This window comes from Myotis yumanensis, unplaced genomic scaffold (assembly GCF_028538775.1).
Source record: "Myotis yumanensis isolate MYYU_CA2020_CCGP unplaced genomic scaffold, mMyoYum1.0.hap1 SCAF_8, whole genome shotgun sequence".
Classification (NCBI taxonomy): domain Eukaryota; kingdom Metazoa; phylum Chordata; class Mammalia; order Chiroptera; family Vespertilionidae; genus Myotis; species Myotis yumanensis.
Genome location: NW_027223759.1, coordinates 92,917,401 through 92,942,804, shown reverse-complemented (window position 1 = coordinate 92,942,804; position 25,404 = coordinate 92,917,401). Strand labels below are relative to the sequence as shown.

Below are 25,404 nucleotides of genomic sequence, written 5' to 3'. Positions count from 1 at the left end.
AGCCTGCAACCTGGGCATGTGCCAGTAAAGAAAATTCAACATATAGATAATAACCAATTCCAAAACACGGTACAGAACAAATTTAAGTTTTTAAGGAAACTTTCTGGAAATAAAAAATGATTAGAAACTCTACATTAAAAGAACATACTATATACCTAAAAAAACTGGCCCAGAACAATCACTGTTATATTATATTCTAGTAAACTATGACTTTAAAGAAAAAAATCCATTAGGCTTCTGGACAAAAAACCAAGAGACTCTTAAGGGAAAAAAATTATACTATCATTTTTCTATAAGAAAGACATACACTAAAAGTAAATAAATATACTTAAGATAGTCAAGAAAGAAAAATATAAACCAACTATTTTATATACAGACTGTTATATAAACATGCAAAAACTCAAATACCATTTCCGTGAGTCCTTCCTGAGAAACCTACCAACAAGCAGCATGGGGAAAGCCAACTGACTAGAGACAGTTGGCAAAAGGACTGGTGGTGAACATTAAAGATATTATTATTTACATAAGCACAACTAAATGAGGATTAAAGGGAGATAGTATATGAAATGAAACATCTATGTTCTAGGTAGAATATACTCATTTTGTAGAATGGGGGGATGGAGAATAGGGATCACTAGGCCAAAAGAAAATTCTTTTATTATATTCAGTAAATGTAATTGTGGCAATAGTATGACTCTTATTGCTAATGCTATTGTGTATGTAACACAGACAAACAAGTAATATTGAGACAGTCTAATTCTATCCCTTATATCCTTCAGAACTAAGATTCTCAATGTGAAAGAAAAGAAACATACATGTAACAAAGTAATCCTTAATTTAAATTAAAAATATCATTATGAACTCATGATTTCATCTTTACATAGCTTTATATATTTTCTTAGTTTCCTTTGCCCTAGGCGATGTATCTGTAAACATATCACTCTGAGATTTTGCTGCCTATGGTTTCTTCTAGGATTTTTATGGTTTAACAACTTACATTTAAGTCTTTTTATACATTTTGAGTTTACTCTTGTATATGGTGTAAGTTGGTGGTCTAGTTTCATTTTTTTGCATGTATCTATCCAAGTCTCCCAACACCATTTATTGAAGAAACTGTCTTTACTATGCAGCAGTAAAAAAGAAGTATCCCTTACGCTTTGAGACAGCATGGAGGGACCTGGAGAGTATTATCCTAAGCAAGAAAGACAAACATCACATAATCTCACTCATAGGTGGAATCTAATGAACAAAATAAACTGATGAACCAAATAGATCCAGATACATGGAAGCATGGAACAGAGTGCAGAATCTGAGAGGGAAGGTGGGGGAGGGTGGGTGGGAGGTGATCAAAGACCTTGTATGCATATATGTATAACCCATGGACTCAGACAATAGGGTAGTGAAGGCCTGGGGCGATGGGCAGGGGCAGGCTGGAGGGGCGCAATGGGGGGGAAAAGGGGACATATGTAATAGTTTTAAAAATAAAGAACTATTTTTAAAATATTAAAAAATAAATAAAACCACAATGAGATATCACCTCACACCTGTCAGAATGGCTAACATAAAAAACTCAACAAACAACAAGTGCTGGCGAGGATGTAGAGAAAAGGGAATACTAGTTCACTGCTGGTGGGAATGCAGATTGGTACAACTATTATGAAAAACAGTATGGATTACCTTAAAAATGTAAAAATATAACTCCTGTTTTATCCAGTTATTCCACTTCTAGGAATATATCCAAAAAACCTGAATCACCAATCAGAAAGAGTATATGCACCCCTATGTTCATAGCAGTGCTTACAATAGCTAAGATTTGGAAACAGCCCAAGTGCCCACCAGTAGATGAGTGGATAAAAAAGCTGTCAAACATTTACACTATGGAGCACATGCAACTGTAAGAAAGTAGGGTCTTTTACCCTTTGTGACATCATGGATGAACCTGAAGACTATTATGCTATGTGAAACAAGCCAATCTGAAAAAGATAAATATCATATGATTTCACTTATTTGTGGAATCTAATGAACAAAAATGAATTAACCAACAAAAGAAGACCGGAAGCAGGGAGGCATGGAACAGACTGATATACCTCAATGTGGGGGTGGGGTTTGAGAAGAAATAAACCAAAGAATTTATATACTTATATGCATAGCACATGGACACAGGCAGTAGGGTAGTGAAGACCTGGGCTCGGAGGAGCAGAGTAAAAGAGGAGAAATGGGAAATATCTGTAATACTATCTATATATATATAAATGGCTAAGTAACCGACCAACCGTCCATCCGTTCGTCCAACTGACTGACCAGGGCCAATACATATGACGCACACTGGCAATTTAAAAATAAATGTTGACTCGCGAATGTGCGATACATATAAAGCTCTCACTGGCACCAATCACATGCATGTTTCAATCTGTCATTGTCGATCGTGAATTTGATTGTTTTTGTTGACATAAGTCAAGCACCCTGAAAGTGTTTTTACTCTTAATGTGGTATATAAGGAGATATTAGAATGAGTTTAATCAATTCATCAGTCATTGTTTTTATCAATGTTGTTTTTATAACATGTTTTTTTATATCATGTTTTTGTTTTTATATGTCTTTGTTGTCATGTTGTTTATTTACTAATCAATTTATATATTATTTTTATATACATTTTACTAATTTTCTTTCATCTGACACTTCTATTATAGAGAAAGAGCAAATAGTGATATTAAAATATTTCTTCTAATTAATTTCCTTTCAATGTGCACAAATCCATGCACCAGGCCACTCGTCAATAATAAAAATATATTTTTAGAAAAATCGAACAAGATCTGCAAATTGCATTAAGTTGACACATGTTTAGTCTCTTTTGAAGTGTCTCCTTCCCACTTTCCCTTTCCATTTAACTTATTTGTTGAAGATATCAAATCCTGTTACCCTAAAGTTTCCCGCATGCTCAATTTTCCTGACTGCACCACCCTGTGACACTGCCTCCCATTTCCCATTTCCTGTGAACTGCTTTGAGATCTATAGGCTGTGATCAGAGTCAAGGTCCACTGGATGAGCAAGACCCTACCTCCTGCCCTGGCGAGTGTTCTAAGTGGTTAGAGCATCAGCCCACACACGGAAGGGTCTCAGGTTCAATTCCTGGTCAAAGGGCATGTACCTGGGTTCTAGGTTCGCTCCCCAACACTGGTCGATCAAGGTTCATGCAGGAGGCAACCAGTCGATGTGTCTCTTTCACATCAATGTTTCTCTCTCTCTTTCTCTTCCCCCTTTCCCTTCCTTCCACTCTCTGAAAAAGCAATAAAAAAAAAATATCCTTATGTGATGATTAACAAAACAAAGACTACCTCCTAGGCTCTGTTGTACAAATGAAGTCTCGTAGTCTCTTTTTTGTGTATATATTCTTTTTTTCATTCTTAAATGAAAATAAGTGCAATTATATTTCTTATAATATGTGGTTTGAAGGTTTAACAACTTTGCTTATTTACAAACAAGTCATAAATCCTAGAAAATTTTAGGCAGAAAAGTTACAGCTTTGCAATGCAACTACAATATATCCGATTATCATGCTATACAACCTTAACAAATACTGTTATGTGTAAGCACTGAACTCACCTGTTGGAAGGCTTGAATTGTAGCAGAGTAGGAATGGAGAGACAGAGAAAATTTCAGCAAATTCTGCTGCAGAGGTGACAGAAACGGAAATGCAGCTCCCAATATTGCATGATAATAGGAGTAATCAGTGCCTGCCAAGGAAAAATATGAACCAAAATAGTCATATGACTAGAGATATCCAAGTAAGATAGTTTGTAAGGTATAGAGGTATGGGATATAAAGACATATGAAAGCAGCATTTTACCACTATACTGTCTTGAACTATTGTCAGATGCTTCGAATTCCCTGGAGTATACACGCAAGTAGACTTTTCCTCCCTTCTACCTTTTGTTCAGTCTTCCTTCCCCATGGGATTGCTAGTTACCTATCCAAGAAGACACCCCTAATACCACCCATGCTTCACTGGACCACGTACATCTTTTCTTTACTCTCATATTTCTTTGCTTACCACTTTCATTCACATTATTTACTAAATTATTCACTATCTACTCCTCCCCATACAGTCTGAGTCCCCACAGGCAGAAACTATGACTTATTTGTCTTCGTATCCCTAGTGCCTACTGCATGTTATCTACTCAAATAACCCAACACTCCTGAGCCAGGTGATGAGGAAGTAAAAGGTATTAAAGGATACTGATAAAACTACATTTTGAGATAAAGCATTTAAACAAACAATTGGAACAAATTATCTAGGAAGAAAAAAGTACATGAACCAATATGAAAAAATCCCAAGGATATGTTGCTAAATGAAAAGCGCAACATATAAAACAATATATGCATAAGCTATCATTTTCCTAAGAAAGAATGAGAAATAAGAATACATAAGTATCTGTTGCAAAAAAAATTAAAGGCTAAACAAATTAAATTAAATGGTTATAAAAAATGGAAGAGAGCCCTAACTGGTTTGGCTCAGTGGATAGTGTCGGCCTGCGGACTGAAGGGTCCCAGGTTCGATTCCGATCAAGGGCACGTACCTTGGTTGCGGGCACATCCCCAGTAGGGGGTGTGCAGGAGGCAGCTGATCGATGTTTCTCTCTCATCAATATTTCTAACTCTCTATCCCTCTCCCTTCCTCTCTGTAAAAAAATCAATAAAATATATATTTTTTTAAAATGGAAGAGAAACAAAAAGAGGGAAGCAAGAAGATTTTTTTGTGTAAGTATAACCTTTCTCATAGCTTTTCTTTAGAAAATATTAACATTTTAAAAATCAAAATATAAAAGGCCATTCTGCATTGGCATCTAAGTAGAAAAAGAGATCACAAAGGACTATAGTTGTGTCAGAATGTTAATGATGAATATCTTTGGGTGGCAGACTACAAATAATAATTCAAATAAAATGTTTAACATACTTTTACAATCACTTCCAAGAATTCATACTCACATAATTCTAACCAAGAACACTACCATTTATATTGAAGACATGTCATTTATATGTCAGAGTTCAAATTCATTATAAAGCCCACTTTATAATCTGTTTCATGAAATTATAAACTAAATGTAAAATGATTTTTCTGATAACTCAAACAATTCTAGTTGACTCTGAATTACATAACTAAAACTTGCAGATGCTTGTTCAAAATTGTTCTGTTATTTATACCACAAAAAATTCAGACATAACTTTTTTAATACATATTGTTTGAATAAAAATAGAAGTTAAAATCAATTTAGTTTACTGTTAGTAGTGGAAGCAGTCACAAAATTTTTACATATTTTCTCTTCAAAAAAGGCTTATGTGCCTGTCAATGTAATACCAAGGTTTTAGCTACTCATATATGTCTTTAACTATTAATGTTTATACTCTATATAGCTTATATTGAATTAGAAAATGTATATAAAAGCACATCATAATCTGTAAACAAATGAGAAAATTTACACTGCAATTACTTGATACCTTGACACTCAAGCTGTGGGTGTCTGGCAGACATAATAGAAAACATTTTTGGTGGCACTAACTTAGTAATAACAAACTTGCCCTGGCCGGTGTTGTGCAGAGGTTAGAGCACTGGCCCACGCACTGAAGGGTCTCGGGTTCAATTCCCAGTCAAGGGCATGTATCTGGGTTGCAGATTGGATCCCAAGCCCAAGTTGGGGTACATGTGGGAGGCAACCAATCGATGTGTCCCTCTCAAATTGATATTTTTCTCTCTGTGTCCCCCTCCCTCTCTCCCTTCCACTCTCTCTAACAATTAATGGGAAAAGTATCCTGAGGATTAACCAATAAATAAACAAACAAATAAATAAACAAGTTAGACTTAACAGATAATAGATTGGTTATGTAATTGGTTCATAACAAAAAAAGTGAATCAAATCTGATGAGTATTAACTTAATACTAAATGATTTTGACTTCCACAAAATAGTCACACATTTTTAATAAAACAACACAAAAACAAGAAGGTGAAAGTCAAGGATAGTGCTTAAAGCCAAAGTTATAAACTTCAAAAATAATTATTAGTCTGTGTTGGCTCTGCTGGCTGCCATCATAACTCTAGTCATTAAGTTAAAAGTGAGTCCTATTAACTGCCATGCCACACATGCTCTGAAAGAGCGTTTTTCCAATATTTTCCCAGACAACAAAGTCAAAGCAGCATTGGCTTCAATTTACCGTGATGATCTGATGATCCAATATTTTGACTGGCTTCTACAAAATTCCAAAACTTCTCTTGACTGTCTTCTGCTAAAAACTCACTGGGAGAAAAATAAAATAAAATAATTTTAAAATATAAATCTTTGAATATAAGCTCTATTACTAAAGAAAGGAAATTAAGTTTTTATGAGTTTCCAAATGTTCAGTTTATCTTTTAATTTATACTACAGACTAGAAGCTCGGAGCACGAAATTCGTGCATGGGTACGGTCCCGAGGCCTGGCCTCAATCAGAGCCATATTCCCTGGCTAACAGCAGTCAGCCCCACTCCCTGCAGCCACCCACCCCCAGTTCCCTGTTCGCCATCAGGTGATCGGAGCCTGCTGGAGGGGGGGGAGAGACCAAGAGGTTGGCAGCTCCTACATTGAGCGTCTGCCCCGTGGTGGTCAGTGCACGTCATATTACCCTTTAATTATATAGGATTATGTAAACATACATAATATATACATATTTAATGATAAGCAAATCTTACTAGCTAATTAGCTATTAATAATTTAATAGTTTAATGGATATTCCTTAGAAAAAAACTAGAATAAAATGAAACAACAGAGAAGACCCCATATAAAGAAGGCTAATTGTGAACATGCTAAAAGCAGTAGAAACAGAGTTAGAAGCTGGTAATTCATCCTGGCCGGGTGGCTCACTTGACTGGCACATCTTCCTGTGAACCAAAGGCTTCTATTCCCAATCATGGCACACACCCAGGAGGCGGGTTTGACCCCAGATCTGGGCGAGAGCCAGAGGCAACCAACTGATGTTTCTCTCTTTCTCTCTCTCACTTCCTCTCTCTAAAATCAATTTTAAAAAATTTTAAAGAAATAAATTTATTTTTCTAGCACTAGTTCTGCTCACTTATTTTCTCAAAGACCTTACAAAGAACAAAAAAAATATGTTTTATCTAAGGATCTACCAAGAAAAACATAAACCTTAGAAACTTTTCTAGAACTAAAGGCAGCATTTTATAATCCTATTTAATAACAGAGAAATATGCAAATTAACCATCCATCCGCTATGTTCAAGCCATGCCCACAAGCCACACCCACCAGCCAATCAGGAGCAAATATGCAAATTAACCCAAGTAAGATGGCCACCACAGAGCTGGAGGGAGCAGGAGGCTTGGATTGCCCCCGGTGATAAAGCCAAGCTTCCCGCCTGCCCGCCTGACCGCCTGCCCGGGGCTGGCCCTCAGCTCCGCTCAAGGCTACAAAGTTTCAATTATAGAAGATAAGTAAATCCCAGAAAAAAAAGGAGAGGCTGGGAGCTTGGGTTGCCGGGGGGCATGGCCAGCCTGAAAATGGCCATCAGCCCCTAACCCAGGCTGGCCAGGCACCCCAGCAGGACTCCCCCACCCTGAAGGGGCTATGGGCAGCCTGAAAACGGTCCTCAGCCCCTCACCCAGGCTGGCCACACCCCTACGCGGTGAGGGTCCCCACTGGGGGGCTTGACCAGCCTGAAAACGGCCCTCAGCACCTCACTCAGGCTGGCCAGGCAACCCAGCAGGACCCCCACCCTGATCCAGGACACCCTTCAGGGCAAACCAGCGGGCCCCCACCCATGCACCAGGCCTCTATCCTATATAATAAAAGGGCAATATGCAAATTGACCCTAACAGCAGAAAGACTGGGAATGACTGGTCACTATGACACACACTGACCACCAGGGGGCAGACGCTCAATGCAGGAGCTGCCCCCTGGTGTTCAGTACGCTCCTACAGGGGAAGCTCTGCTCAACCACAAGCCAGGCTGACGGCTGCCAGCACAGCGGTGGTGGCGGGACCCTCTCCCACCTCCTCAGCAGCGCTAAGGATGTCCGACTGCAGCTTAGGCCTGCTCCCTGCTGGCAAGTGGACATCCCCCGAGGGCTCCCGGGCTGCCAGAGGGATGTCTGACTGCCAGCTTAGGCCTGATCCCCCGGGGAAGTGGGCCTAAGCCAGCAGGTGGACATCCCCTGAGTGGTCCCAGATTGCGAGAGGGCACAGGCCAGGCTGAGGGACCACCCCCCCAAGTGCACAAATTTTTGTGCACCGGGCCTCTAGTCTTTTAATAGCCACAAATCCACATTCTCAAAATCACCAAATTTTAGTTTAAAGATAACACTGATCTAATGAAATCAGGTCTTAGAACTCAATGCCATTTTAATTTTTTCTTTTTTTTTTTACTTAACACTATTGACCTAAAATAATGACTACATTAAATTTTCATTCATTCAAGAGTCATTTATCCCTAAAAGAAAATGCATGTATTAAGTGAAAGATTCACATAAACTGTTCTCTTCTCCTCCAGGGGTGATCTTTCACTGTCTGTAAGTGAGCAACAGTGGATCTCAGCTTACCTAGCCAAAGGAAGACTTTCCTATTACTTGTCACACTCAGGTGTACAACTCTCACCCTACTTCACAGTTCAATACAGGTATATGGGGGAAATAGGAAACATTTCCTGGTAATGCACAGCTGCTCTAAAAACAGGTTTCTGAAAATAGCATGATCATTATGTATGGAAGTATTTGGTGCCTCCCTAAGTGTGGCATTTTTCTAGGCTTTCTAGTAACTGACAAAGACTTCATACCACCCTGACAGTGGCTTACAGTGAAGAAGGCATACACTAAGACAGATAGATTATGATATGCAGACAAACACCAAATTCCTAAACTAAAGCTTCACTCACAAATGAGTGAGCAGAAGGGGGAGGGAATACACTGATCAACTGTATGATGAGAACAAGGATTCAGTGAGGCTAAGGCCCCCCTATAAAGGCTTACTGTAAGTAAATATATGCTTTTCAGGTAATTACAGGAAAACTTCTTGAACCATATATTCTTTTTCATCCCTTTGCATCTAAATTTGTCTTGAGAAAAAATAATTACTAGACCCACTGAACTAACTCAGGAAAGATAAGAACACAAGATACTATTCAAAGGCATGCTGACATTTGTTTATAGTACACTTAAGTTTGTTTGCTTTTTGTTTTAAATCGTTTGTTAGCTTCTTATATCTATTCCACTGAGTAAAAAAAAAAATCTATAGTTTTACAGATGAAATTATATGCTGTTTGGGATTTGCTTTAAAACATTATAGCGGTGCTCAGTGGTTGAGTGTCGACCTAGAAACCAAGAGGTCTTGGTTCAATTCCTGGTCAGAGCACATGCCCGGGTTGTGGGCTCAATCCCCAGCGGGGGGTGTGCAGGAGGCAGCCGATAGATGATGTTTCTCTCTCATTGATGTTTCTATCTCTCTGTCTCTCTTCCTTTCTTTCTAAAAATCAACAGAAACATAAAAAAATAAAAATAAAAATAAAATTCCAGCGGGGGAAGGGAGGAGAATGGTGCCAGTGATGGTTCTTGGACTTGAGTTGATAATTGTAAAAACCTGATGATAAGCAGAGGAAGGAAGGGGCAGGAAGATGGCTGCCAACGGGAAAGCAGACTGCAAGACAGTGTGAGAGTGAGAGAACGAAAGGAGAGTGTGTGGACGTAACGAGAGTGTAAATTTGTGGGTGAGCAATAGCTATACTCCAAGGGACTACTGGAGACCGCCGGATCGGGCACCCCTAACCGGGCAGCTTCCACTGCTGCTGAAATCTCTCCCGGAGTGGCCGGCTCATCTGCGGAGACAGCGCCATCGTGAATGGCTGATATCGGAAGCGTATACATCCAGAGACCCTGCAACCACGGCACCCAGGGACCAGCTACGAACCCAGGAACACCGGATCTCAAGCAGCACAAATATGTGGACTCAGATGAGCCCTGATCCTCCTCACGGAAAAGTCAGATTTTGCCTAGATAAAGATGTGGTTTGTAATTCAGGTTGGAGAGAGCAACACGCGTGGGGGAAGTCTACGCCCCACAAAGTCTGAGGCAGTTGGGTCCAGTGTAATCCATGAGTGTGGAAGGGATCCAGCAGGGCTGCTGGCAGAAGGGAACTCTAAAATCAGCCCATAGCTGGACTGGGTGCAAAAAGGCAGTTTCGGATTTTGCCAGTGTGCCGGCTGCTTAGTGCCAGGGGAGAGAGGACGTGTGGAAGAGACTTTGGGAGAATTGTGCACAGAGCTGGACGGTGGAGGGTTGCAAGCTCGCTCTCTTACTCTGGCTTTTTTTTTTTTCTCCTTAAATCTTTGCTTGATTATTAAACCCAATACATAGGATCGCCCAATTGGGGTCACTCACAGAGACTGCAGGGGAAAGTTGTTTTTGTGGAATCTGGGAATCAGAGCGGGCAGTAACAATCAAGGAACCAGCTCTTGGGCAGTCGACTCTCCCAAACCAGTATTAAGTGCGATAGGAAAAAAATACCTAAATACTGGTTAGAGAGGACTTATAGCCCAGGAGGTCAATCCAGAAACACTGCCACCCAGAGGCTGAACCACAAACTGACTCTTCTGTAAACAAAAATAAAGGCAGTCTGGGAAACAAACACAGCCTGCTTTAAAATCAGGACTGTGGTTTACAACACGGAGGAACAGTGTATCGCAGGGAACTTCAACAGTCTCCTGAATACCTGACAGGACTAAGGCGTGCCAAACAGAACAGTAGAGGAAGTGAAGGACCTTCACTATTGCACATTTTTATTTTTTTCACCTTTTACTTAAGAAACTAATTTTTTTCTTTTTTTCTCACCTGATTTTACCTTTTTAATTACTACATTTTTATTTTTAACCAGTAATATTACTACTACCATTTTACCTTTTTTTTTAAGTGTTATTTTATTTTCTCATTGTTTTATTTTGGGATTAGTGTTCTACGTTCTATTTTCATCTTTCCTTTAGCATCATTTTACTCTATCTCAACTTTACCTTTATGACAAAACTCTCTTCCTCACTTTTCCCCTTTTGTTGTCCTGTTTCTTTTGCCCTATTCCTGCTTTAGATTTTCCCTTTTCCTTCTCTTTATCCCGTTAAAATTTCACCCTACTTACATATCTAATGTCCAATCCCCTGCTCTAAGCCCATATACACCTCTCTCTTCTCTTTCTTCGCTCTCCAAATTTTTTTTCTCTCTGTCGTTTTGTTGTTGTTTGCTTGATTATTGATTACATTGGGTTTTTTTATGCTTGTTTGGGAGATTGTTTCGCTTTTTCTTTTTCTTTTTTTTGTTGGGTTTTTTTTTTTCAGTGATTTTTTGCTTCTCTTTTCCCTCGCCTTGCTTGATATTAGTTGTTGTTTGTAGTTTGCATTTATCTCTAGGTATCTGTTGCTGGCATTTGTTGGGATTAGTGGCTGTTCTATTGGAATTTTCTCCCCATATAAATAGTTTCTTCCCCTCTTCTATTTCATTCTCTTTCTTTTCTCTCTTATTTTTTTTTCCTTTTCCCAATTTCATTTTTGCACTCCTTTTTTTCCTTTTCTCTTTTTTCTTTTTCTCTTCTTCTTTCTTTCTAATCCCCTAATTCTCTTTTCTCTAGTGGTCACCTTTATTTGTGGTTATTAGTATTGTGAATACATTTGTGTTCAGTGCCTTGTGCATTGTGCCTTGTTGTGTTGTATTTTGTGCCTTTAAATCAACGCAGCAGAGAGAACTACATAACCAAACACCCGGAGAAGAGAGATCATGGGGAGACAAAGAAACAGCCCGCATATGAAAGAAAAACAGCATCACCAGAAAAGGAGGTAAACGAAATGGAGGCAAGCAACCCGTCAGAGAAAGAATTCAGAGAAATGGTCATAAGGTGGATAAAAAGAATGGAAGACAAATTCAACAACATGTGTAAGAACCAAGAGGAAATGAAGAAGAACCAAGAAGAAATGAAAAATGATATCACTGCTATAAAGAACTCAATAGAAAGCATTAACAGTAGACTAGAAGAAGCAGAGGACCGCATCAGTGAGCTAGAAGACAAGGTAGGAAAAAATACCCAAGCACAGCAGCTTCTAGAAAAAAAAAATTAAAAAGCAGGAGGAGAGCCTAAGAGAACTCTGGGACAACATGAAACGAAACAACATCCGCATAATAGGGGTGCCAGAAGGAGAGGAAACTGAGCAATGAATAAAAAACCTGTTTGAAGAAATAATGACAGAAAACTTCCCTGATATAGGGAAGAAAAAACTCACACAAATCCAAGAAGCTCACAGAGTCCCAAACAAAATGAACCCCCCAAAAACAACACCAAGGCACATTATAATTAAATTGGCAAACACCAATGACAAAGCAAGAATCTTAAAAGTGGCCAGAGAAATAAAGAAAGTTACCAACAAAGGATCCCCCATCAGACTAGCAACTGATTTCTCAACAGAAACACACCAGGCAAGAAGGGAATGGAATGAAATATGCAAAGTCATGCAAAGGAAAGGTCTGAATCCAGGAATACTGTACCCAGCAAGGCTATCAATCAAAATTGAGGGTGAAATCAGGAGCTTCACAGACAAAAAAAGGACTACGGGAGTTTATTACCAGCAATGCAAGAAATGCTAAAGGGTGTGCTGTAAAAAGAAAAAATAGGAAACAAAGAAGGAACACAGGGGTAAAGAATTAAAATGGCGACAAACAAGTATCTATCAATAATAACTTTAAATGTAAATGAATTAAATGCTCAATCAAAAGACACAGGGCCGTGGTTGGCAAAGTGCGGCTTTCGAGGCACATGCGGCTCTTTGGCCCCTTGATTGTGGCTCTTTCTAAGCCTTAGGAGTACCCTAATTAAGTTAATAACAATGTACCTACCTATATAGTTTAAGTTTAAAAAATTTGGCTCTCAAAAGAAATTTCAATCGTTGTACTGTTGATATTTGACTCTGTTGACTAATCGAGTTTGCCAATCACTGACATAGGGTAACTGAGTGGATAAGAAAACATGACCCATATATCTGCTGTCTACAGGAAACCCACCTCAGAAAAAAAGATGCACACAGACTGATAGTGAAGGGATAAAAAAAGGTTTTTCAGGAGAATGAAAATGAAAAAAAAAGCTGGGGTAGCAATACTTTTATCTGACAAATAAGATCTCAAAATGAAGTACGTAAAAAGAGATAAGGAAGGCCACTACATAATGCTAAAGGGAACAATCCAACAAGAAGAAATAACTCTGGCCCTGACCAGTTTGGCTCAGTGGATAGAGCGTCGACCTGCGGGCTGAAGGGTCCCGGGTTCGATTCCGGCCAAGGGCATGTACCTTGGTTGCGGCACATCCCCAGTTGGGGGTGTGCAAGAGGCAGCTGATCGATGTTTCTCTCTCATTGATGTTTCTAACTCTCTATCCCTTCCTCTCCCTTCCTCTCTGTGAAAAATCAATAAAATATATTAAAAAAAAAAAAAAGAAGAAGAAGAAATAACTCTGGTAAACATATATGCACCCAAGATAGGAGCACCCAAATGCATACACAAACTTCTGGAGGAGATCACGGGAGAGACTGACAGCAATACAATCACAGTAGGTGACTTTAATACCCCACTATCACCATTGGACAAATCCTCTAAACAAAAGTCAGCAAAGAAGATACGAAAAATAAAAAAAATAAAAAATAAAAAAAAGAATAAAAAAAACTCACACAAAAAAAAGACAAAAAAAAATCAGCAAAGAAACATCAATCCTAAATGACTGACTAGATCAGGTGGAATTAACTGACATCTTCAGAACATTTCACCCCAAAGCCACAGAATATACATTCTTCTCAAGTGCACATGGGTCATTTTCAAAGAAAGACCATATATTGGGTCACAGGCAAAGTCTCTTCAAATTCAAGAAGATAGAAATCATATCAAGCATCTTCTCAGATCACAATGGCATAAAAATGGAAATCAACTACAATAAAAACAATCCAAAAAAATCAAACACATGGAGACTAAATAGCACACTATTAAACAATGACTGGGTTCCCACAGAGATCAAAGAAGAAATAAAAAACATCATAGCAACAAACAACAATAAAAACACAACAATCCAAAACCTATGGGACACAGCGAAAGTAGTCTTGAGAGGGAAGTTCATAGCTCTACAAGCCTACTGCAAAAAACAAGAAACAATGATAATAAATGACATAACCCTACAACTCAAAGAGTTAGAAAGAGAGCAACAAGAAAAGCCCAGTGTAAGCAGAAGGAAGGAAATAATAAAGATCAGAGCGGAGATAAACACATAGAGACCAAAAAAACAATACAAAAGATCAACAAAACCAAGAGCTGGTTCTTTGAAAGGATAAACAAGATTGATGAACCTCTAGCCAGGCTCACCAAGAAGCAAAGAGAGAAGACCCAAATAAACAAAATCAGAAATGAAAGAGGAGAAATAACAACAGACCCCACAGAAATACAAAGGATTGTTAAAAAAAATACTATGAACAACTCTACTCCAACAAACTAGACAACCTGCAGGAAATGGACATATTCCTAGAAAAATACAACCTTCAAAACCTCAATCAAAAAGAATCTAAAAATCTCAATAGGCCAATTAACTATGGAAGAAATTGAAGCAATCAACAAAAAGCTTCCAGCAAACAAAAGCCCAGGGCCACATGGCTTCACAGGGGAGTTTTACCAAACATTCAAGGAAGAACTAAAACCTATCCTCCTCAGACTATTCCAAAAAATTCAAGAGGAAGGCACATTTCCAAGCTCATTCTATGAAGCCAGCATCACCCTAATACCAAAACCAGATAAAGACAACACAATGAATGAGAATTACAGGCCAATATCCCTCATGAACATAGATGCCAAAATCCTAGCAAATCAGATCCAGCAGTACATCAGAAAGATCATACACCATGACCAAGTAGGATTTATCCCAGGGGTGCAAGGATGGTACAATATCCGCAAATCAATAAACATGATACATCACATAAACAAATTGAGAGATAAAAACCACATAGTCATATCAATTGATGCAGAAAAAGCATGACAAAATCCAACACCCATTTTTGATAAAAACTCTCAGCAAAGTGGGAATAGAAGGATCATACCTCAACATAATAAAAGCCATATATGACAAACCCACAGCCAACATCATTCATACTCAATGGGAAAAAACTAAAACAATTTCCCCTAAGAACAGGAACAAGACAGGGATGCCCACTCTCACCACTCCTGTTCGACATAGTACTGGAAGTATTAGCCATTGCAATTAGACGAGAAGAAGAAATAAAAGGCATCCAAATTGGAAACGAAGAAGCAAAACTGTCCTTATTCTCAGATGACATGATATTGTACATGAAAAACCCTAAAGACTCCGTCAAAAAACTATTAATAAATGAATTCGGCAATGTCGCAGGATACAAAATTAATGCCAAGAAATCTATGGCATTTCTATACACCAAAATGAATTTACAGAAAGAGAGACTAAAAAAGCAATCCCATTTACACCAAAAAAATTAAGCTACCTAGGAATAAACTTAACTAAGGAGGTAAAAGATCTCTACTCAGAAAACTACAGGACGTTGAAAAAAGAGATAGATGAAGAGATAAACAGATGGAAGAACATACCATGTTCTTGGATTGGTAGAATCAACATTAAAATGTCCATACTACCCAAAGCAATCTATAAATTCAACGCACTTCCCATTAAAATACCAACAGCATACTTCACAGACCTAGAACAAACTCTCCAAAAATTCATCTGGAATAAAAAAAGACCCTGAATAGCTGCAGCAATCCTGAGAAAGAACAAAGTAGGTGGGATCTCAATACCAGATATCAAGCTGTATTACAAAGCCACTGTTCTCAAAACTGCCTGGTACTGGCACAAGAACAGACATATAGATCAATGGAATAGAATAGAGAACCCAGAAATCGACCCGAAACAATATATTCAATTAATATTTGACAAAGGAGGCAAGAACATACAATGGAGTCAAGACAGTCTCTTCAATAAATGGTGCTGGGAAAATTGGACAGATACATGCAAAAAAATGAAACAAGACCACCAACTTACACCATACACAAAAATAAACTCAAAATGGATAAAGGACTTAAATGTACAACAGGAAACCATAAAAATACTAGAGGAATCCAAAGGCAACAAAATCTCAGATATATGCCAAAGCAATTTCTTCACCGATACATCTCCTAGGGCATTGGAAACTAAAGAGAAAATAAACAAATGGGACTACATCAAAATAAAAAGCTTCTGCACAGCAAAAGAAACCATCAACAAAACAACAAGAAAGCCCACTGCATCAGAGAACATATTTGCCAATGTTATCACCGATAAGGCTTTAATCTCCAACATTTATAGGGAACTCATACAACTTAACAAAAGGAAGATAAACAATCCAATCAAAAAATGGGCAAAGGACCTAAATAGACACTTTTCATGACATTCAGAAAGCCAAGAGACATATGAAAACATGCTCAAAGTCACTAATCATCCGAGAGATGCAAATCAAAACAACAATGAGGTACCATCTCACACCTGTCAGAATGGCTATCATCAACAAATCAACAAACGACAAGTGCTGGAGAGGATGCAGAAAAAAAGGAACCCTCGTGCACTGCTGGTGGGAATGCAGACTGGTGCAGCCACTATGGAAGACAGTATGGAGTTTCCTCAAAAAATTAAAAATGGAACTCCCATTTGACCCATTGATCCCACTCCCAGGAATATATCCCAAGAAACCAGAAACACCAATCAGAAGGATATATGCATCCCTACGTTCACAGCAGCACAACTTACCATAGCTAAGATTTGGAAACAGTCTAAGTGCCCGTCAGCAGATGAATGGATTAGAAAACTGTGGTACATCTACACAATGGAATACTACGCTGCTGTAAAAAAGAAGGAATTCTTACCATTTGCAACAGCATGGATGGAACTGGAGAGCATTATGCTAAGTGAAATAAGCCAGTCAGTGAAAGAAAAATACCACATGATCTCACTCATATATGGATAATAAAAACCATTATAAACTGATGAACAAAAATAGATACAGAGGCAGAGCAGCATTGAACAGACTGTCAAACTACAGCAGGAAGGCTGAGGAGGGTTGGGGGGCGGGGGGGGCGTGGTAAGAGATCAACCAAAGGACTTGTATGCATGCATATAAGCATAACCAATGGACACAAGACATTGGGGGGTAGGGGAGGCTGGGGGAATGTCAATGGGGGGGTGAGGGAGGAGACAAATGTACTACTCTTTGTAATATTTTAAGCAAAAATTAAAATTAAAAAATAAACAGGAAAAAAAAAAGTAGAGGAAGGGCACATTATACCATTCTCTCCTATTATAATAGTTTTTGGAATGCCATTAATAAAAAGATTTTAATCTTTGGCAAAGAAAACAAAAACTAGAAAAAAAACAAATGTCTACCAATCAGCCTAAGTCTGGTAGTTGTTTTCTTCGATTTCTAAAGTTATTGTGGGAGATCAGAGTAGGACTCTCTTTGATACAGAACTAGAAAGGAAAGGGAAATGAGTATTTAAGTGGTTCTCCTGTGTGACAGACACTATGCTCAGCATATTTATCCACGTCTCCAAATCCTCACAGCAACCCTACAATTCAGAAAGGTTACTGACTTGCTTAAAGGCACAGAGTTAGTAAATGGAAAATCTGGAATGTAAGTTCCAATACCCTTGATTTATATCTCCATCATGCTGTATTCTTGACCATTATACTATTGAGCATTCAATAAATGATTATGTTTTCATTTTCAACAGCACTTCATTTACATAATATTTGTTAGTAACTATCGCTGTTCAAAACATATCCAGTGTTTGACTTCAGTTAAATATATACCACTTCACGGATAACTACAAAGCATCAGGCCCAATCTTAATATATACCTGGAAATAGTTTTTGTCCCTAAGGCCACACGTAGAGAGCCTGTATGTGTGTAGAGAGAGTCTGTCCCCTCCCCCTGCCACTGATGATTTTGGGGACAATGTTCAAATGTCGGACAAGCACATCTTAGAACAGATAAAGCGTGGCCAATTCCTCAGCTTCCCCCTGCACTGTCTTATTTTGTCTTCTCCCAAGTTCTTAGAGGAGCATGTATTATTTCCCCAATCTTGCCAAGCTCTCTTCTCTTCCTTTTAAATAAATAAATAGAAAATTTCCTTTAAGTATGATTCTCTCTTCCCTTATTACCACATACACTCTTCCTGGAAGATAGCATAATAATCTAACCAACTCAACATATTTGTCTAAAGAAGTCTCTAAGTATCACTATGAATCCATATAGTCCTATCCTACTAATAGACAAATCCTGTGTTCTAACAGCACAGCACACAGGGAAAGAGGCCTTCAATAAATGCATTTGATGATAACCTCACTTCCTAAAAAGCTCAGGAAAATTCACTAGTAGAGTCTGTACTTTGCTCAAACATGTGAAAGGGGAAAATGTCTTCTTACCTGGCTTCTAACAACAATGGCGCAGAAAACCATTTTGTTGTAAGAGAGGTTGTAATGGCTTTTGAATCTGCCTTTACTAAGGAAAACAGCCACAGTCCAGTGAATACAATCAGAAGTCCCATTTTACAGCAAACCCCTAAAAAAGAAAAAAAAAGTTTTGCTACAAGGAACTGTTTAAACCTCAATCTTAATACTTAGAGACATAAAATAACATGAATATTACAGAAATAGAAATGCTTCCTAAATATAATGGCCCTACTATCTACATCAAGCATGTCAAACTCGTGAGATGTGTGTGGCCCGTCAGCCGCAAGTCTGACATGCTTGATGTACATAGTTCAACAGATATTTGCTGAGTAACTGACACAACATGACTACCCACCATAAACTGCTTTCAGCTAAAAGAGTTTTAATTTCAGACTATCCTTTGTGGTTATTTTAGGTCACTTGAGTTTGTAAAGCCACCGTGCAGACCTTCCCTGAGCTTGTCAGGTGTAGTATATGGCCCCTTTTCATCCACAATTATAACTTCTAGCCTCCAAAACTGTAAGACAATAAATTGTTGTTGTTCTAAGCTACCTGGTTGTGGTATTTTGTTAAGGGAGCCCTAGGAAGCTAATATGATGGGTCTCGAAGTAAACTCAAAGGTAGGTTTTGAAATGAGGAAATGTAAGAACTCAACCACAAAATAAAGAAGCTGAGGTCACTGGTAAATTGGCACAGCCATAAAATGCAAGCCACTTGGACTCTCAGCAGCAGCCTCCTCCAGCACACGGAGCGCCTCAGAGAAAGGTCTCCAGCTTCAGACTTCTTTGATCTGATTTTTCATTCCTAATCAGACTTCCGTCTGAGCTATCTCTAAGTCAACATCCAAGTTCCACCTGTAACCTGAAGGGAATGAGTGTGGGAAACACTAAACCAAACTTGTGCTTCTGAGCATTAACTTCTGGAAAGGCTGGTCCCAACTCCTCAATACTGGCGGTAAAATCTATTGTTGGAGGCCCTAGCCTGCTTGGCTCAGTGGATAGAACTAGAACATCGGCCTGTGGACCAAAGGGTGGGTCTGCAGGTTTGATTCTGGTCAAGGGCACGTATCTTGGTTGCAGGCTCCTCCCCGCCTGGCCCAGGCTACAAGCAGGAGGCAGCCAATGATATGTTTCTCTCACATCAATGTTTCTCTCTGTCTTTTCCTCTCTCTAAAAGATCAATGGGAAAGTATCCTCGGGTGAGGATTAACAAAAAACAAAACAACAATAAAGTCTATTATTGGGGAAGACAGTCCATATTGCAGGCCACCAGTTAGTATCTTTCTTTTAGAAAAAGCATTATCACTTATGACATCATTCTGTTCATATAACACACAATATGACTAAAGGGCAAAGGTCAAAAGCAAAATAAATTCTACCAAATAGAAAAGTTGCTTTTACGTGGGTTTTAAGTTCAGGCTCTGCCAGCTTCTTTGGAAACAAAAAATATGAACATCCCATTTATAAATCAGTATTTTTAAGCAATCAGTATTTGCAGACTAGAGCTAACCAAACTAGACTTTTGACAATGAAACCTACTAGCAGTGTAGGGGAGGGAGCTGCTGGGGGCTGGAGGGAGGTTGCAGAGAGGATAAAGTAGGGCCCTTTCTGAATCTGGCAGAAGCTACCAACATTTCCCACAGAAATGCAAAGGAGGACACCAACTTTCACAAGTTCAGACCACCCCAACTCAGGGTATTAATAGATACCCTCCCTCACAAGCCTGCCTGATAGAAAAAACAACGTCATGGAAAAGAGAAAACATTTTAGATCAATTCCTGAGTTTGCTACTTACTAGCAGTTTAACCACAAGCATGTTACCTAATAACTTCTCTGGCCCTTAGTCTCCCAGTCTCTAAAATAGGAGTAAGAGTATCTGCCACACCAGGTCCCTGTGAAAATGAAAAGGCAATATGAACATCACTGCATAAAGTGCCAAATACTATACCAGACTGTTCTAATAAAATACATCATCATGGAAAAAAACTAAAAACTATCTTTAAATTACAGAATAATATATCACCATTATTACATGGCCTCAAAAATATGCCTTGAAAACCTAAACCCTGTGGCTAGGGAAAAAATAAAAATAAATCCTCCCCAAAGTCACTAAACTTATAAACTGGCAAGAGCATCTGAACTACTGAACAATAGTACATGATGCCCATATGTATGGCTTTTCTGGAAGGGGTCCAGATGTGTCATCCCCCAAAGGCAGGTGATTCCAGATGAGAAACTGGACACCACTGTACAGTGGCGTTACAGGAACTGAGGAAGCATTAGCCTTTAATGAGCAATCACTCAGGGTGGAGCAGGGCAGGTGCTTTGCAAACACTGCAGTTCCTTGAGGGTGGGAGCAGCCATGTCTACCCTGTTCACCACAGCAACAGCGCCTGGCAAACAGTAGATATGCCATGAATATGCTGCATCCGCACTACCATTCCTGCTTAAAAATAAGAAAATGGAAGCTCAGAGAGGCTGAGTAATCTACAGCAATGCTTTGAACCCACATCTGCCAGCTTTTACAAGTTCTCTACCATGCTCTCTCTCCTGGTTCTCTGTTTTACAAGGGGTAAGAATTCAAATTGTGCAAAGCCAGACTGAGCAAGGTGCTTTCTTGTGAGACCAAGGGCAAGCAAAATGATTTTCTAGGGACAGAGGCCTTGGGACACAGGAGGCTGAGAGAGGAGCAGTTTTAACTGAAACCAAGGGCGTGGGTCTGAAGTTGGGACCAAAGTAAACCATCCAACCAGCCTAACAGACCCGTCCTGAGGCTGGGCCCCTTGACAGCTGGCAGCATTGCCTATCACTGTCATATGCCCAGCTGACTGCTCAGAACACGGGGAACTATCAAAACAAAATAAATAAATGCAGGCTTCATTATTAAGGGTTAAATGAAAGAAACTGGACAGAAAGAAGAGTGGCACCAAGAGCAAAGACAAAAAAAAATTTTTTTTAATAAAAAAGAGCAACAGAAGTTCTTGGGCAACGTATACACCCTTATAGATGAGAAAGGGAGGAAAGGTACTCATTAAAGAGCCTTCCAACTTTGGCCCCACTTCCTTGGTTCCACAGAATACCAGAGGAAATGGCTGTCTAGCAGCGGTCACCAACCCTTCGGACCTTGCGGACCAGTGGTCCGCGGACCACCGGTTGGCGACCGCTGGTCTAGAGAAGCAAAGGTAAGAACCTCACTGAAGTGGACTTTTGTTTGAGGATGCCTTCATTTTACAAGATCCATTATCACTCTGACCTTATTGGTCTTTAAATGTTGTTTATAAAGATGAATAGTCTGAGAAACAACAGCTGTCAGCAGCTGCAATGTGGCATGATGGGTAAATAAAAAACACTCTTTAGAAAGTCCTAGGCCCAGCCCTGGCCCGTGCTCAGTCGGCTGGAGCGCTGTTCTGTACACCAGAAGGTTACAAGTTCCATCCCCATTTGGGGTGTGTTCAGGGGACAACTGATTCTCTCCCCCCCCTCCCTCCCCCCCAGCCCCCGGTTCTCTCTCATCAATAGAAATACAGCCTCGGGTGAGGATTAAAAGAAAAAGTTCTAGGTTCGCCGCCCTATCTGATTTGGCTCAGTGGATAGAGCGTTGGCCTGTGCACTGAAGGGTCCCAGGTTCGGTTCTGGTCAAGGGCACATGCCTGGGTTGTGGGCTTGATCCCCAGTAGGGGGCATGCAGGGGGCAGCCGAACAATGATTCTTTCTCATCATTGATGTTTCTCTCTCTCTCCCCCCTCTCCCTTCCTCTCTGAAATCAATAAAGAAAATATTTTTTTTTAAAGTTCTAGGTCCAAATGTATCATCTGTAAAATCTACTCTGTGGCCTGTTTTTCTCAGTTTAAATTAAAGACACTATTTCTGGATCTACAGTAAGATATTGGAAACATTATAAGATTTATAATATGGGAATGCTTTTCACTTTTTGGAAAACAAAAAAGGCATAAAATTATAAGTCATCGCCAACTTTTTCTTCTTCCATTGTTAAACGGAAATAATAGCTAATAAACTCTTAAACAACTCACACCCTGCAAGTGTAGAGATGGACATCTGTGTTTCAACATATATCCTAATAGGAAAAATATTAGGACGTACCCTTCCCTAAAAATAACTTGACTTCTCAAATAATTAAACTTAATATACGTGTATACCTATTACAAACCATTTATTGTGAACCATATAAATCTATCCATCTGATATGAAAATGATCACAGGTAGCTGCAGAAAAGAAGTCTAATAGAATTTTCTCGAGTTCCATTTATTCCCCTGATGTTAAATGTGCATTGTAAAGGTGACATGCTACTGCACAACACAATGTTCTTTTCCTTTAATAAAAAATGAGTTTCAGGTAAGTTTATCAAAAGCAAGCTAAAAAGAAAGGTTACAATCATCCCAAATTTTGTAATGTTGCTAAATCGCTTTTTAAAATGCCTTCAAACCCCGCACTAAAACTAGCCAGCAAGTGCATGACGGATGTTGCCAAAATAGTGTAGCACAAAATATGCTAGTTCTCCAATCTGGCAAGAAATGCAAAGCAATCTAGAATCTGGTCAAGGACCAAGAACAGGTCACATCCTCCACCTGCGGCCATAGCACAGGCCTGGTGTCCCGCAGCTCACGCACTAGGAGTGCAACCGACCACCCAGTTTCCAGCCGCTACAGCCTCCTGCGAGACGACGCTGCCGCCGACGCGCATCACCCGCCGGCCGCGGCGGCAGACCAGGTGCCCTCCGCTCGGGCCCGCACGCTGCTGCCGCTCGGCCCGGGCGGGCGCGGGGCGCTCCTGCCGGGCACGTGGGTCTCGGGGCCGCGGCCGCGCGCGCAGGACAGACTGCACAGAAGCCCGCGACGGTGGGGCACCCGCAAAGGGTGAGCGCTGGGACACGGAGGGGAAACTGAGTCAGGGGAGAGGGAGAGGCGGAAGCTCGGCTGACAGGGGAGAGGGGACCTCGCGCCCCACACCCCTCCCGTCCGCGAGACCGCCCGCGCCGGCCCGGGGTACCTGTCACTGCCCCGCAGCCGCGACACCACACAGCTCGCGTGCCCTTCCGGCCAGGCGGGGACCGCGCTCCGTCAGCGGCGGCACGGGGACGGCGCCGGGGCGGGGCTGGGGGCGGGGACGGCGCCGGCGCCAGTGAGCGGCCGACACGCGCCTTCCCGCGGTTCCGCTCGCCGGCCTCGCTGAGCCTGAGTCCCACAGCCGACTGCCCTTTACTTCCGCTTCCGATTGGCGAGACCCACAGGACTTCCGGCTACCGAGACGTGGCAGGGAGGCCCAGAGCGTCGCGCGGCCGCCATCTTGTCCCGAGGAGGCCCCGCCTTCCTCCGGGCTCCCACGAAGGGAAGGGACGGACGCGGAGACGGGAGACTCAACCGGTGAGGCCCGTAGAAATGAGTTCAGCGCTCTTTCCTCTTAGACTCCGGGGCGGTGCCGAGTCCCCTCCGCAGACCTTCTGTGTAGAGAGAGACCGTCTGTGTGGATAGAGAGACCGTCTGTGTGGAGAGAGACCGTCTGTGTGGAGAGAAAGACCGTCTGTGTGGAGAGAGACCGTCTATGTGAGAGAGAGAGACCGTCTGTGTGAGAGAGAGAGACCGTCTGTGTGAGAGAGAGACCGTCTATGTGAGAGAGAGACCGTCTGTGTGGAGAGAGACCGTCTGTGTGGAGAGAGAGACCGTCTGTGTGGAGAGAGAGACCGTCTGTGTGAGAGAGAGAGACCGTCTGTGTGGAGAGAGAGACCGTCTGTGTGGAGAGAGACCGTCTGTGTGGAGAGAGAGACCGTCTATGTGAGAGAGAGACCGTCTATGTGAGAGAGAGACCGTCTGTGTGGAGAGAGAGACCGTCTGTGTGGAGAGAGACAGTCTGTGTGAGAGAGAGACTGTCTGTGTGGAGAGAGACAGTCTATGTGAGAGAGACCGTCTGTGTGGAGAGAGACCATCTGTGTGGAGAGAGACCGTCTATGTGAGAGAGAGACCGTCTGTGTGGAGAGAGAGACCGTCTGTGTGGAGAGAGACAGTCTGTGTGAGAGAGAGACTGTCTGTGTGGAGAGAGACAGTCTATGTGAGAGAGACCGTCTGTGTGGAGAGAGACCGTCTGTGTGAGAGAGAGACCGTCTGTGTGGAGAGAGACCGTCTGTGTGGAGAGAGACAGTCTATGTGAGAGAGACCGTCTGTGTGGAGAGAGACAGTCTGTGTGAGAGAGAGAGAGACCATCTCTGTGAGAGACTGTCTGTGTGGAGAGAGACCGTCTGTGTGGATAGAGACCGTCTGTGGGAAGCGCCTCTTCCCGCCCTGGGTTCGGGGTGGGGGTCGCCTGCTCGGGCTTTGGCCGAACGCCCGGCCTCTGCACAGACCTAGGGAGGGTTCCATCCCAGCCCTGCGGGAGGCAGCCGCACAGGGTTTCTCTAAAGACATATCCTCTAGTGAGGATTAAAAACAAATTTTTTAAAATCACAATAAAGAAAACAATGATAATATTTCAGACTATCTTAGGCATTATTTGAAACCACAAATTTTGGTAGCTTCCGTTTCAGGGAAAGGAAGACTTCTTAAGTTTTATGGAGAATTTTATAAAATTTAATTTTATACTGGCAGTAGCAACTTAATCCACAGGGATTACTTTGTCCTTTGAATTATTTACTTATTTGACAGTATAAATCACTATGTAAAGTCGTTTTCGAATATGTGAAACTGGGCAGATCATTTTACCCACCCAATAATGACTATGTCTTTAGAGGGTATATTTTTAACTATTAAGTTAAAGTGAACTAAAAAACAAAATTAGATTTAAAAGTACATAAAAGGTGCCTGGCTGGCGGCTCAGTAGTTAGAGCTTCGCCCGCACACGCAGGGTCCCAGGTT

The 25,404-nt window shown here is 40.9% G+C and overlaps 1 protein-coding gene across 4 annotated transcripts in view; it reads right to left on the bottom strand.

The window, feature by feature from the left end:
* UGGT1 (UDP-glucose glycoprotein glucosyltransferase 1) overlaps window positions 1-23,646 on the bottom strand; it is a 191,545-nt gene extending 167,899 nt beyond the window's left edge. Inside the window, exons 1-5 of one of the 4 annotated variants that reach the window (XM_070423222.1) lie at window positions 23,549-23,580; window positions 20,336-20,432; window positions 18,515-18,650; window positions 6,209-6,291; window positions 3,604-3,734 (exon numbers count right to left, since the gene is read on the bottom strand). In XM_070423222.1, the coding sequence (XP_070279323.1) occupies window positions 3,604-3,734; window positions 6,209-6,291; window positions 18,515-18,636 (336 nt within the window). In that variant the 5' untranslated portion in view covers window positions 18,637-18,650; window positions 20,336-20,432; window positions 23,549-23,580. Of the gene's footprint in view, window positions 1-3,603; window positions 3,735-6,208; window positions 6,292-18,514; window positions 18,651-20,335; window positions 20,433-23,548 lie in introns of all 4 variants that reach the window. The other 3 variants (XM_070423221.1, XM_070423220.1, XM_070423223.1) reach the window with 3 other exon arrangements.
* Window positions 23,647-25,404: the final 1,758 nt, after the last annotated feature.